Source organism: Rhinopithecus roxellana, chromosome 2, assembly GCF_007565055.1.
Source record: "Rhinopithecus roxellana isolate Shanxi Qingling chromosome 2, ASM756505v1, whole genome shotgun sequence".
NCBI lineage: Eukaryota > Metazoa > Chordata > Mammalia > Primates > Cercopithecidae > Rhinopithecus > Rhinopithecus roxellana.
The window spans coordinates 154585681-154600682 of record NC_044550.1 but is presented as its reverse complement, the minus strand read 5'-3'; the positions used below and the strand labels follow the sequence as shown (position 1 = coordinate 154600682).

The 15002-nt window shown below is 38.5% G+C and overlaps 1 protein-coding gene across 10 annotated transcripts in view; it reads left to right on the top strand.

Annotated features, from left to right (window-relative positions):
* The window catches only part of DCUN1D4 (defective in cullin neddylation 1 domain containing 4), a 74056-nt gene that overhangs the window by 30040 nt on the left and 29014 nt on the right, over positions 1 to 15002 (top strand). For all 10 annotated transcript variants that reach the window (XR_749452.2, XR_749451.2, XR_004054836.1 and 7 more), the window contains exons 4-6: positions 1716 to 1830; positions 4808 to 4899; positions 13502 to 13572. Coding sequence is in view for 4 of the 10 variants with exons in the window: in XM_010376743.2 (XP_010375045.1) it covers positions 1716 to 1830; positions 4808 to 4899; positions 13502 to 13572 (278 nt within the window). In the remaining 6 variants the exon portion in view is untranslated. The remainder of the gene's footprint in view (positions 1 to 1715; positions 1831 to 4807; positions 4900 to 13501; positions 13573 to 15002) is intronic.

Sequence of the window (15002 nt, the reverse complement as noted above, 5' to 3'; positions counted from 1 at the left end):
TGCAATCTGGCCTGCACTCCCACCAATCCATGGACACTGTACTTGATTGCTAAATCTCATGTGTGCCTTCACTCCTTAGCTGAGTTGACCTCTGTGCTGCAATTGGACACTCCCTTCTCAAAGCATGCTCTCCTCCTTTGGCTTCCGGGACATGACACTCTCCTGGATTTCCTCCCTGCCTAGGTTTTACCTTCTTTTCCCAGGGCTCTGTCCTTAGTTCTCTGCTTCTCGGTTTCCGCTTTTGTGGCCTCATAGAGGTGGCAGCAAATGGTGGCTGAGAGCTTGGGCTTTGCTGCTGGGCTGCTTGGATTCATACCTTGGCTTTACGTGCTGCTTTCCAGCTGTCACTTAATCTGTCTCTGCTTTGATTTCCCTGTTTGTTAAAATATGTTACATGCTGGTGAATCGTGTCCTGAGAGTTCAGTGAATGCTGAAGGCCGCCATGAGATCAGTGCGCATGCCTCCTTCCACGGTGCTGCTCGGAACCAATTTCTTTATTTCAGCAACACCTGAACACAGCACTTGGCGCCTAAACACTTACTGAATGGATATTTTTTTCCTTCATAAAAATCCTGAGACGTAGCTATATAACAATTCTCATTCTTCAAATAGTGAATGAGAGACCCCAGGTAGGTTAGTGACTGACAGAACCCCATAGGTAAAGAACTGGAACTCACTCATTGACTGCAGATCATTCAGTCCCCAGCACCCTTCACGCTGTCTTGTCCTCATCACTCCCTGAGAGCCGTGGGCCTTCAGCCAAGGGCTTGTGCAAGGAAGAAAGGCATGGGATTCAGAATTCACCACTTCTCACTCCTAAGACCTCAGGAGGTCACTCTAATGTCTAAGCCTTAGTTTTCCCTGTCTGTTAAGTAGAAATAATTATCTTTGCCCTGCCTATCATTCATGATTATTGTAGGAACCAAATGACATAATATATTTGAGGGCATTTGTACCAAGATGAGGTATTTTAATCATCTTATAGTTGTCTTGTAATTTATAATTTAAGACGGCCTGAAGCAAGACCTTTGCCATTTACCTAACCCCCCTCCGCCTCCGTAAGTGTTCAGAGGCTATTATTATCTGTTATTACATTTTAATGTCAGACAGTTACCAAATGCAAGTTATGTTTCCTTACTGAAAACCCTGACTGAACATGGCAAAATCTTCAAGTGGCAGAAATAAACAAAATTGTTGTGGACATTTTGCTGAAGGTCATGTCAGACTTCTGCCTAAAAAATTCCAAATCATGTGTTTTTTAAAATCAGGTATCTCTTGAAGGTTAAGAGTACTGGGACTGTTGTGCCTATGTGTATTTTAGAGTCAGGGTTACTCGTTGAGCTGACCTTGTTTCATGAAGTGTGTACATGAGATACCTCTGTAGTTCGTTTTGAGAGAACATTGACATAGGAGAAACAGAAAGGTTAAATGACTTAAATTAGTATTTTTGGAGAGTAAATTGAAATTATCATAACTTCTATTTCTGGTGTGATTTGGGTTGGTGGACATATTAACTTATTTGTGTCATCACTAGGTTTATTTCTTGACCATAACATTTTTTTCAAAAAGGAACTGAAAGCCCATCTTTTCTTTAACATCTACATTCTTTACAATACAAGCTGTGGAAGTGTTTAATTTAGCAATACTGTTCTTTGGAAGTGCGAAGTTAGGATGTGGCATACCTTAATTTTGTGCTCTTTGAATTTGTTTTGTAGGAAGTCTGCGGTCTTGCAGTTCTTCAGACTGCTTTAATAAAGTGATGCCACCAAGGAAAAAGAGAAGACCTGCCTCTGGAGATGATTTATCTGCCAAGAAAAGTAGACATGATAGGTATGATGTAGAGACAGTAGATCAGAATCAGTGATACATATGTCGAAGATGCACATTTTTACCTAATTTAGTGTGGGTCTTCTAAGTGTGCAAATGTCAAGTGGAATATTGTTTTGGCTTTGCCAGTCGATTTTTCAAAATGTAATTATTTGATCACGTTTATTTTGTGTTTTAATTTAAAAACAAAAAAACAAATTTGGTAATTTGAATTCTTAGAAGTTAAAATTTTATCTTAATCCATTGATCACCCAAAACTGGTGCAGAGTTGATTTCTTTCCTTTTAAAGCCTCACTGTCTGTGCCTGCTGAGGACCACAGAATTGGTCTCTTGTTCTTTAAACGGGTCTCACTCATTCACTTCAACCACAGAGCTGGAGAGATCTGCCTGTACTTAATGGTCTGTGCCTGTCCAGAATATCAGCTAAGCTGAGGTTTATTCCCACTATGGATGAGAATTTGATAGAACTGTGAAAAACAAGACTCTTTAAATTGCTTCTCTTTCAGATAAGTGAACTTGCTAATTTTGGTAACTCCAAGGGCGTGTTAGATTCTTTTATTTCAAACATCTTTATTGTTTCACCCTAAATCTAGTAAGTAGTTTTTTCTTCCTTGTTTTAGAAACAATGAACGAACATCATTATCTAGTCTTTTCTACCTTTCTCCATCTTTCACCATTCTGGCTTTGTGGGTCACATCACTAATGGGCCTGAATTTCCACATCTGTTAATCCAGGGAATTTAAGTGGGATTTTTCTGTTTCTTTTGTGCTGTGATTCTTTGTATGCTACAACTCAGAGGAATAAGAAAGACTCTGAAAATGTAAAAATAATGTCACTGTTTATATCTCAAATGAATAGAAAATATTACCTAAAAGAAGCTAGTAGTGATTTAGAAAATAATCACCAGCAATCTTTAGGCCAGTGGTTTTTCAACCTTACGAAGGCAGGCTACTTTGATACTCTTTTGGTGGTATGGATGTTACTATCAGAATTGTTAAATTCTGACAATCACACAACATTTTGTGACTTTATAGTATTTAGTATTTTCTCACCATAGTCTAATAAAATATAGTATGATAAAGCCAGATTTGAAACTGACAGTATAGTTGCAGTTTCTGAATTTCATTCTTGCCCTTTCTTTTATAAACAACTTTATTTACATACCATAAAGTTCATCCATTTTAAGTGCACAGTTTAGTGATTTTTATTAAGTTAACTGAGTTGTGCACACCATCGCTACAAACCAGTTATAGAACATTTCCATTATCCCAGTAAGATCCCTAATCCCCATTCAGTCACTCCCAGCCCCAGACAACCACTAATTTACTTTGTCTCGACAGATTTCCTTTTTATGGATATGCTCTTTGCGTCTCGCTTCTTTAACTAAGCAGGATGTTTTTGAGATTCTTGCTTGAAATAACATATATCAGTATTTCATTCCTTTTATTTGCTGAATGGTATTCCATTGTATGCTCTTGGTTCTTTTTTATGTATTTTTCAATAATTAATATAGCGTCTCCAAGTTATTGACCAGTTACAGGCTTCAAGCTGAAATAGGAATGTCTGGGCCCAGAATTAGAACATATCTGTTTGAACACTTGGCCGGTATCCACTTTTGTTTCCAGGTGGTATGGCTACCTTTTATAGAAACCAGAACTGCTGGTTTGCAGTTTCGGTAACTTAACACCTTATTATAACCATGTTGTTTTTTTGGTGTTAAAACCCAGAAACTAATCAGAGGTATATACTGATAATCAGGTGAGTGTCTAGATCATGAATCAGTGTTCAATAAAAGAGAATTATACAGTTGACTGTTGCACAATACAAGTTTAAACTGCACAGGTCTACTTATGTGGATTTTTTTCAGCCGAGCAGAGATAGAAAATATACCACTGAGGGATGTGAAACCCTACCTGTGTGGAGCACTGACTTTTGGTATACACAGGTCTTGCAGGGCTGACTGGGGGACTTGAGTATGTGCAGATTTGGGTATAGGTGGGGGTCCTGGAACCAGTCCCCTGCATATACTGGGGAATTAACGAATATTATTTTCATATTCTTACATACTGTGTAAATAAAAACTGTATTTATAAATGCTTATATGCACAACTAGGTAATTTATAAATAAGGGATACAAAAATGTATATACTTACAATTTTTATATCCAGATCATCATTTTAAAGCTATTGCCTCCTCTTCCCTCTCCATGTAGGGAGTATCACCTTCCTCAGCCGCTGGTTATTATGAGTATGTCATTTTTGTGGAAGGTCACACTTGCAACAGGAGGCTGCTGTGCTTCCTGATTCAGTTCTCCAGTTTATGCTGGGCTGTCCACAAGGCTAGAATTTGAAGAAAAAGGCAGAAGCTGGATTCTCTATACTTCTGTCTCCTGAGGTTTCTAAGGTTATACTGATCAAGAAACCACCCAAGGGACGTTGTCTTCGTCAGCCTTACATCAAAGTTTATTTTTTTCCTGGAAGCTTGGACATGATTTGATGTTTCTTTTTATTTGCTTAGTGTTCTCTTGAGTTGTCTAATATTGAGAGATTCTTCCTTAGACTGTGTTCTGTGCCCAGCCTAACTTGTAAGACACAGAAGTCAGACATGAGTTGTAGGCTTATTAATTGCAGAAAACACCTTAGACATTTCTTGCCATATCTCACCATTATTTTGTAGTTAGTTCTGGCTGGTGAGGTAGAAGGGAGTATATCAAATACCTGTTCTGTTCAGTTCTTACTGATTATTTCTTAATCAGAGAAAAACTTGTATTAAGTGCTTACCACTTCTATATTAGGAGTGACTGTGATTAAACACTGTAGTTAAAAGCTGAAGCCTGCAAATGCAGGAAATAAAATGTTTAAAGTATACTTAAAATACTGACTGAATAGATGTCTGGTTTGGGTAAAAGAATATAAATTATCTGCTACTTAAAAGAACTCAGTATCTTTAAATAACTTAAAACTGCTTTTTCAATTTCTAGCGTGTATAGAAAATATGATTCAACTAGAATAAAGACTGAAGAAGAAGCCTTTTCAAGTAAAAGGTGCTTAGAATGGTTCTATGAATATGCAGGTAGGTAATCATTTGTATCATCTAAGACTGATCCTTATGACAATAAGGAGTACCTTAGAGGTGATTAAAGAATTTAAAAATGTATACATTTCAAATTTGTGTGTGTGTGTGTGTGTCCCTATTAGAGGGAGAGAGGGACATAGCTTTAACAAATCACCAAATGGCCTATTTTTATAGCTAGCAGCTAAGCCAAATAATTCAGAACACTAGAAAGGAACTGAAAACGTGAAATGACTTGGGAGAAATACTTTGGATTGCTAGGAAAACTATTTAGAATGCTGATAATGGGTGATTATTGGTCAAAGCACCTGTGTTAAAATAAGCGTTGCTGCTTTGAACCCCTAGAGCAGTGAAATTTCTTTATATTAAGTGTTTCTATTTGGAAAGATCATTTGGCAGAAAACATTTGTTTTGTCACTTAAAATGTCTTAAATTTAGTCTTTCTTTTTACAACTTACTATAATTGGTTGGGTAATATAATGTTGCAACCTGGGGCTTATTTTTTATTGTGACTTTGTATGGTGTTAAAAAGAAAAAGAAAAAATTTTCAAACAAGCTCAAGCTGAAGACTCTTTCACCTTTCTTCTTTTTCACCTTATTTCAGGTTCTTTTATAACTTACCAACTGGCTATTCCAGAAACCTTCAAACCAATTTTCCTGTCATCAATCTCTTCTCCAGACAGCCTGCCATGTGCCACTGTTGTCTTATTTTTTTAAAACTAAGCTGAGCAGATCATACATGCATTCCTTAACAACCCCAACCGCTCCCCTCCAACCCCAACCCTATCTCCTGGCCAAAAAAATCCCTGCTATCTGCAGGATAAAAGACAGTGAACTCCCTGTGCTTTTGCCTGAAGTGATTTTCTCCACTTTTCTATCTGACATGCTCTATACATCTTTTAAACCCTTAATTAACTTAGTAGCCTTTTCTGTACTTTCACAGGATAGTGTTTATAACTTTTTTTGGTTCCCTTTTATTGGTATCAAAATGAGGAATTCCCCCTGTAGCCTGATCTGGCTATTTTTCTCCTCTTCCCACCCAACCCTTTTTGTGATAAGAGTCTTGCCCCTGTTGTCCACAGAGATTGTTCTAGGTGACTGGCACATAACCCAGACCAGGACAGTCAGACAAATCTTCCCAGGGGTTTTCAGACTGAAGCTGGGAGGAGCATGTCTTTCTCTTCTGGTGGAGGACTTGAGAGGCTACAGTTCCGATTCCTGTAGTTCTTCTTCTTTGGACTTTTGTGAGCTACCCCAACATCTTTCTAATGAATTCTCCGTCATTCCTTTAACAACTTTGATCTGGATTTTGTTCGCGAGGCATGAACACTAGTGCAAACACATAGATGCTTTTAGCATTTGTCTGTTTTCATGTTTACAGACAAATTAAACATGAATTTGTTTGATTCATTGAACCCGAATCTCTTGGAAACCTTTAGAATTTCTAGTAAAAGTGATTGACGGCTGGGTGCGGTGGCTCGTGTCTGAAATCCCAGCACTTTGGGAGGCGAAGGCAGAAGGATTGCCTGAGTTCAGGAGTTCGAGACCAGCCTGGGCAACATGGTGAAACCCCGTCTCTACTAAAATACAAAAAAACTTGTTGGGCGTGGTGACATGCACCTGTAATCCCTGCTACTCAGGAGGCTGAGGCAGGAGAATCACGTGAACCTGGGAGGCAGAGGTTGCAGTGAGCCGAGATTGTACCACTGCACTCCAGCCTGGGCGACAGAGCAAGACTTTGTCTCCAAAAAACAAAAGTAATTGACACTTTGCCAGGTATTCTGTATATTTACAGGTTCTGAATGAATGAAGAACATTCTCATATTCTTATCACATTGATTATGAAGATCTCTTGTTTTCCTATATTGATTCACATTTATTGTTATGAAAATGTTTTATAAGAAGGAAATTTTAAACAAAGAAAAAGTACAGTTAATCCCGTCACCATAGCATAGTTATTCTGATCTTTTGGTGTACCTTCCTTTATAAGCAAACAGATTTTTTCATAATAGAAGCTAAGAAAGTAGCAAGGGATGACTTTTCTTCTTGTTTGTCTTTCTCTGACGGCAGAAAGGTGACATTTTGGACATAAAGATTAAGCTACATTATTTAGGTTCCTTGAAATCCCTGCTAAGTCGTTCGTTTTAACTCATCCCTTCAAGAAATTTGTGTGGAGGTGACTATTCCTATTTTTAGCCACCCCTTTCTTTTTCCCCCTTTTGCTGTAGCTTGTCCGTGGGGAAAATAATTGGCATTTGAAATAACTGAAAGCCCCATTGGCATGTGTTTTCATTTTGTGTATTCTCAACCACATGAACTGAAACTGTAGGTCAGTATTAGTCAAGAAAAATGAATTGGGAGAAGAACCAGTGTGACTAACAAGTTGTGCTGTAGGATGAGTCTGTGGGAGCAGGCTGTGAGACTACTGGCCCCCTAGATACCAGCACAAAGAGGGCTTATAAGTGAACTTGAGCCATGTTCATTTTCCGTAGAAGAGAGCAGGCTGGTTTGGGCTGAGGATAAATGCTGACTCCTTGCCTTTTAATTTGGAGGACAGTGGAGTGGAGGGGCAGCAGGGGCCTGGTGTGTGATTATTTCACATGGATGGACCTTCAGCTCTTTCCAGCATTCTCAGTTCCACTTTGTAGCTTGCCCTCTGCTTTACGTGGCTCCTGAGGCCTGAGCCCAGCTCCTCCAAGCTTATGTCTGGCCAGTTAACCCCAGTCGTCCACTGCATATTCTAGAATGCAGCTTCTCACTTTCTAAAAGCTCCACCAGCTCAATTTCTGATCTCCAGAAATGTAATAAATAAACCGTTCTTCGCTGGGGGTTTCCCTCCTGTTCTCTGATTGTAGATTTACTCCCTTTTACACTTTGGTACTTTAGCTCTCTGTGACTTTAGAAAGGATCGGCTGGGAGGTTCAGGGGAAGTGTTTATTTAGACCTTGATCTGAACCATTTTGTTTCATTAGAGCGAAGGCAACCAGGCCGGGCGTGGGGGCTCACGCCTGTAATCCTAACACTGAGAGGTCAAGGCGTGTGGATCATGAGGTCAGGAGATCGAGACTATCCTGGCTAACATGACGAAATCCCGTCTCTGCTAAAATTACAAAAAATTAGCCGGGCATGGTGGCATGCGCCTGAGGTGCCAGCTATTCGGGAAGCTGAGGCAGGAAAATCACTTGAACCCAGGAGGCAGAGGTTGCAGTGAGCCAAAATTGCATCACTGCACTCTAGCCTGGGCAACAGAGCGAGACTCTGTCTCAAAAAAAAAAAAAAAAAAAAAGAATGAAGACAACCAGTTTACATAATTTATCTAATAACTTCCACTTTTTGAAATGTATCTAAGAATAATGAATTAAACCAAATACACAGGTGCCAACATTGGTTTTACAGTTATACCAAAGCTCACATACATAGGTCACAGTAGTTCTACAAGTTCTGACTGTAGGCCCTTAGTCTATTTTGGATTAAGTTCTATAGCAGAATTGTTTGGTTTACCAGAAATAAAGTCAGTCATGGACAGTTGCAACAAATAATAAACTAGTCTGATAGCGAAGGAAGAGATGTTAAAAACTACCAAAGAGACCATGTGGGCCCCATTTGCCTCCGTGATGTGGCATGCTGTAATTATGGGGCCATCATGAAAAGGTCAAGTACCTTTAGTTAGGGGCCCCTGCTTAAGATGGCAGGGAAAGTGGAAGGACCACTTCTTTCTGGATTATTGTCAATATATCAGCCTTAGCAGATGTACCTCCAGTATCTTGTCACCTAGGGCATTTTATAGCTTATTATTTTAGATATAAGTTAAAAAAAAAAAAACTCAAACTTCACTTCTAACCTACTTTATGTTAGCCAGTGGCATATTTGTTAGCTTGCTTGACAGAGGCAATTACCTTAATTCTACAGGTAAATTTAGTGTAAAATACAACTAGAATCCCAACAAATCATGTGATTACAACTAGATTTAAACGTGTGCATGGGAAAGATGAGAAGAAAGGTGTTAGGGCTGGGCGCAGTTGGTCACGCCTGTAATTCCAACACTTTGGAAGGCTGAGGTAGGAGGATCGTTTGAGCTAAGGAGTTTGTGACCAGCCTGGACAATATAGTGAGACCCCATCTTACAATATGTTGATTGGCAAACTGTATTTTAACCTATTGTGGATAAGATATTACTTTTGACAGTCATGCCATTGCAAATTATACTCTAAAATCTTGCTCGTCTAAAACACAGACATGTGTATATATAAGTAGTACAACAACACTGTATAAAATTGGGAAAAAAGAAAAAGCATGAATAACTTACATAACCACTGCAAAGTATACCTCAGCAGACTTTTGTTGAGGTCTGGGGTGCAGTCAGCAGAAGCACTGTGCTCAGAGTTCATTTTTCCATGTGGCAAACAGGCAAATAAGTAGAGAAACATTATCTTTATAGTGAACATTGACAGAAAGAGACAGTGGTAACAAAGTTGGAGGATGCACGAGGGGGAGGGGAAGCCGGGTAACACCCAAGCCCTGTGCAGAGGCATGGCAAATGCAGGCGGCTTGCTAGGCTCAAGAATAAGTTACACAGGCCGGGCACGGTGGCTCACACCTGTAATCCCAGCACTTTGGGAAGCCAAGGTGGGCGGATCACGAGGTCAGGAGATTGAGACCATTCTGCCTAACACGGTGAAACCTCGTCTCTACTACTAAAAAATACAAAAAATTAGCCGGACATGGTGGTTAGCGCCTGTAGTCCCAGCTACTCGGGAGGCTGAGGCAGGAGAATGGCATGAACCCAGGAGGCAGAGCTTGCAGAGAGCCGAGATTGCGCCACTACACTCCAGCCTTGGCGACCGAGCCAGACTCAGTCTCAAAAAAAAATAAATAAGTTGTACAGAAAGAGCTTTTTTAAATCAGGAAGAATAGAAACCAAAGAGAATTTTAAAAGAATTACAAAGTAACTTGCCACCAGCTCTATGCAACTACTCAATAAGCCATATCAGTAGATACCAAAAAGTATCTGTTGCTAGAAACAACACAAAATAGGAATAGATGAATATTTCCTTATCAGAGTAATTATTCTTTAATCTCACAGCCTAAATACTTTACAGTAGTAGAATGATGAAAAGAACTTTGATTCATATAAATAAACACACATATATACACTTACAATGGGATAACATAAAATGTATTAATATTAGCTAAGAAGAATGAAGTAGATGTATGGGTCCTGTCACAGGAAGATTACCAGACACAGTCAGTGAAAAAGGAAAGGTGTAGAGTTACAGGTACCTCACAAACCTATGTATAAATTTGAAAACTGCATTTTAGTATATATTTGCCCATATATAGCAAAAAGGTCCAGGAGGATACATGTCTATCTGGTAAAGAAACGGAGAAGGCAACTTTCTTATTTAACTGTGTATTGTACTCTGTGTCTTCTCTATTTGAGTATTGTATCATGTGAATGAATTGATGTGTCATGTGTCTAATACATACATGAATGTGCACATGTGGATATATGCACTCTCAAACCAAAGAAAGCAGGCAATATATTGTATGATAAAATGCTAAATGTCCTATATGAGTCAAGAATGAGATAAGAATGTCCACTCTCACTACTCTTATTTGCCATTGTTTTGGAAGCTACTAGCCACTGCTGTTAGACAAGAGAAAGGAGTGTAAATATTTGAAAGGAGGAGACAGAAATGATCATTGCAGATGAAATGATTAAATTACTTTACACTTGGAAGGCCAAAGAGAATTGCTTGGGCAAACTTAGAAACACTAAATAAATATGTATACATTCCATGCCTATAAAATTCTATGAGATGGCTTATTTTGGGAAGTGTTGTTAAAGACGCTCTTTAATAAATAGTTGTCTCTGCAGAGTAGGGAGGAGTTAGAGAGGGAAAACTTCACTTTTGGAACATTTTTATTTTTTATTTTCAAATGAAACTTTTTATCATGTTTATGTATTAATGTACAAAACTAAAATATTACTTGGTTTTCTTCTGATAATCAAGAAAACTAGGAATACAAAAATATATATATATATAAATTTATATTTTTATATTTATGTTTATACATTTATATAAAAAGGGGATAAAAGGGGACAAAATCCCAGAAAAAAGTAACAGATTTAAATATATGAAGCAAAACATTGTGTAACAAAGTAGAACATTTGTGATTGAAAGGAAAATAATGGCAACTAGAGAAAAGTATTTGCTTTGGCCAGATTATGAGGAAGGGCCTGAGTTTGAACTTTAGGGAGAGCCAAGGATTCGAAGCAGAAAAATGACATAAGACTTTCCAGCAGGAGCTTCTTGTGACTTTGATGTTCCTCCTTTGTTAAGAACAGCCACCGTATACTTTGTGTTAGTAAAAGTCTTGTTACTTTGTATTGAAGTTACTCCTGTGCTTTGTCTCCCTTCATGGAGGGCAGGGACCAATTGCACCCTAGGCAACTACTGCAGTGCATAGCTCCAGGATGTGTCTAGTAAATGTTATGGTAATGAAATGGATACATTCTAAGATGGTGGATTCTGCTGGACTTGGTGACTTGCTAGATCTAGAGGATATGGGAGGATTGTAGAGCGATTCCTGTATTCTAGTATTCAGTCATTCATTTATTCATTCAGTTTTTATTGGACCAACTACTCTATACCAGATGGTATGCTGAACTTGTAAGAATAAAAGAACTGCTCTTGAGCTTAGAAGGAAAGACAGATGAGCTGGGACTTTGAATGCAGTGTGCTAAATGTATGAGAACCATTCCTAGCATTGCGAGGGGTCACAGGACTGCCTGACCCAGCCTCTGCAGGTGGGGAGATTGGGAGGACTGCCCCTTTGCTCTCAGTCTTATAAGGTTGAATAAGTTAGCCAGGGGAGTTGGGGGAAGGGAGAGGAGGGGACAGGAAGGGGACTAGAGGAAGATAGGCAGAGACACAAAGAGTAATACCATGCTGGGTGTGTGTTCGGTGGTGGTGCAGAGTGAAGCCACATTTAAGTAGGTGTTTCTGGACCTTAATTTTTACTCATCCAGCAATATTTATTCATTTATTTCTGATAAACTTGTTTTACAGTTAGAAAGATATAAGATTGAAGAGGGAAGAAAGGCACTAGATCATAGAGAACCTTATGTGATAAGCCAAACACTTTGGATTTTATCTTTAGGCTCTAGGGAGCCACTGAAGTATTTTAAGCCAGCATGGGAGATTGCATTTGAAGTGGATCCCTTCAGTGGCTGTTTGCAGGATGGGTCAGGGGGAAAGACTCTGGAATTAGGAAATCATCAGGAGACTGCTGTAGTTGTCAAGAATGAAGCTTTGAAAGAGCATGGTGCAGGAGAGGCACAATTAAGAAATAATTAGAAGGTAAAATTGGTAGTACACTTGGTAATTGATTGGGTGTGGGAGAAAGGAGGAATACAGGATGACTCCCAGGTTTCTATTTCTGGGTGTGCCACCAGCTGGGACAGCATACCAGAGGATAAACAGGCCTGATATGGAGAGACATTGGGCTCCGTTTTAGTGAGGCAGTGTTTGAAAATGTGAAATTCAGGAGGAGTAGGTTTGAAGCAGAAGAAGAGTGTAGTTACGGCAGTTAAACAGGAGGTAGAGCAGCTAGAGAATAGAGTGGCAAGTAGTTCAAAAGTAAGGGGAAAGTGTGGTCTAGAAAGACATTGGGGTAGGACCTGAGACCTTAAGTATGGTTGAAATTTCCTGAGAATAATGTATATAGCAAGCACTAGAAGAGGTTTAAGGATGAATCTTTGCACATCAAATTTAACCATCTGGGAGAAGCAGAAGAACCCATAAAGAAGCCAAAAGAGGAGAGGAAGGAGGAGAACCAGTTGAGAGAGGGTGCTTCCAGAAGCCATGGGAAGAGACAGTTTTGTGAGGAAAGAACTGCTTCAGATTTTCAGATATCACAAAATGGTCAGTTAAAACAAAGACCGAATTTGTCTGTTAGATTCGACATTTAGGGGGTTATCAGAGACCTTGGCAAAAAGAATTTCAGTGGAGAGCTAGGAGAAGAAGAAACCAAATTCCAATGGTTGCAAAGTGAAAGGGAGATAAATTAGAGATGGAATGTGTGGACGGTTCCTTCAGGAAGAATCAGATCTAATGCTAGAACGGAAAAAGGGGACCTTACTGACTTTATCAAGAACAGAGTGATAACTTGATTTTTTTCTGTGTAAAAGAAACATTTATGTTTTTTCTTATTTAATTTTATAGAGACTATTATGTGGTTCTTTGCTGTGTTTCCAAAAATTATTTTATGTATTGAAATTTTTACCCAAGTAAGAGTTGAAGATTAAGCTGTTTTAAAGAGGAGGAATTGAATTCAGCCTTAACTTTAGACAAATGGTATATACCATATTCCAACGATTGAAGGACATTGTGATAAGTTGATTTAAATGATTGTACAAAGTAGAGTCCTTCAGAGATACTGGAATTCCACAATACTTTTCAACTTATACTTGATTTTTTTTTTTCCAAAAGGAGTTAATGACCTTTAAGTCTTACTTGTTGACAATATATTACTACTACAGTGGTAACAGAGTAGTGTGCATGGTCAGATTTAATTTACATAAGATTGTATTTCACAGGAACTGATGATGTTGTAGGCCCTGAAGGCATGGAGAAATTTTGTGAAGACATTGGTGTTGAACCAGAAAACGTGAGTCTAACTTACTGAGTTGGGTGAATCCGTTGGTTATTTTTCTTACTTAAATCTTTGTTCTTTAGCAAATAAATAAATAAATAATTAAAAACTAATCGTATGTTAGTTTTTATGAAGCAATCTAAGAAATAAGTTCCAATTCTAGTTTGACCTATAAGCAGATTTTCCATTCTTGTAAGTGATATGGTATAACTATAGTTATTTTTTCTCTCATTTAATTTCTTGTATGTAAAAGGTACAGTAAGCCAGATGCTTACAAAATGGTGTGGCCACATTTGCCTACAATGATGGATCAAGTGGAGGCCACATTGTACACTGTGTACCTTCGTGCCCCTCAGTAGTTGTTTCAGCGTAATGGAGAGTCAATGTAGGACTTATAATTATTCATCATGATTTTGAGTAGATTGTAATTATCAAGACTTTTTCACAGATCTTTTACTTTCAATTGAATTTAGTTCAGAAAGTGATTGCTTTTTTTTTTTTTTTTTTTGAGACAAAGTCTCACACCATCACCAGGCTGGAGTACAATGGTATGATCTCGGCTCACTGCAACCTCCGCCTCCCGGGTTCAAGCAGTTCCTTTGCCTCAGCCTCCCGAGTAGCTGGGATGACAGGTGTGCGCCACCACACTTGGCTAATTTTTTTTATATTTTAATAGAGATGGGATTTCACCATATTGGCCAGATGGTCTCTATCTCCTGACCTTGTGATCCACCTGGCTCAGCCTCCCAAAGTGCTGGGATTACAGGTGTGAGCCACAGCACCCAGCCATGATTGCTTTTTATAATGTAAAAAACCCTAGATATTTATTTTTAATTAGAGTGATTTTTATAGGCTTAATTATTTTTGCCTAATTCTTAGCATGTTATTGTTGAATATTTTTTCTGTTCCCACATCACCTCTTTTATACTAAAATGAAAATCTATGCTTATACACATGTGCTGCCTCATTAATTGTGCAGTTTAATATTACATTAGCTCCAGTGTAACAAATATGTCCAAGACCCTAAGTGAATTTATGATCTGGAAGAGATCTCAAGAGATCATTCCCTTCATTCAGGCTGTTTCGAAGACATCTGGTGCCCAGGCATGTATATCATGCTTTTAAAGAAACTAGCAAAATTCACATTTTTTTGTTTAAACTTTTTATTTTACCCTTACCATTTCTGTGCTTCTGTCATCTACCTTGGCCCCCAGCAATGCTTTAAATTTTCTAAAGAGCCTTTGGAATGTCTTTCACTTATTACATAAATTTTTATCTGTTTTTTTTTTTTTTTTTTTTTTTTTTTTTTTGTAATGTATTCCAGTTCAGGTATTTCAATAAATTACCCAACTTGGCATGAAGGTTTCGGGACACCTGGGTCAATAGTATTTTACCATAGACTGGGCCCATAGGCACAAGAAAAGACCATTACATTGAGTTTAAGA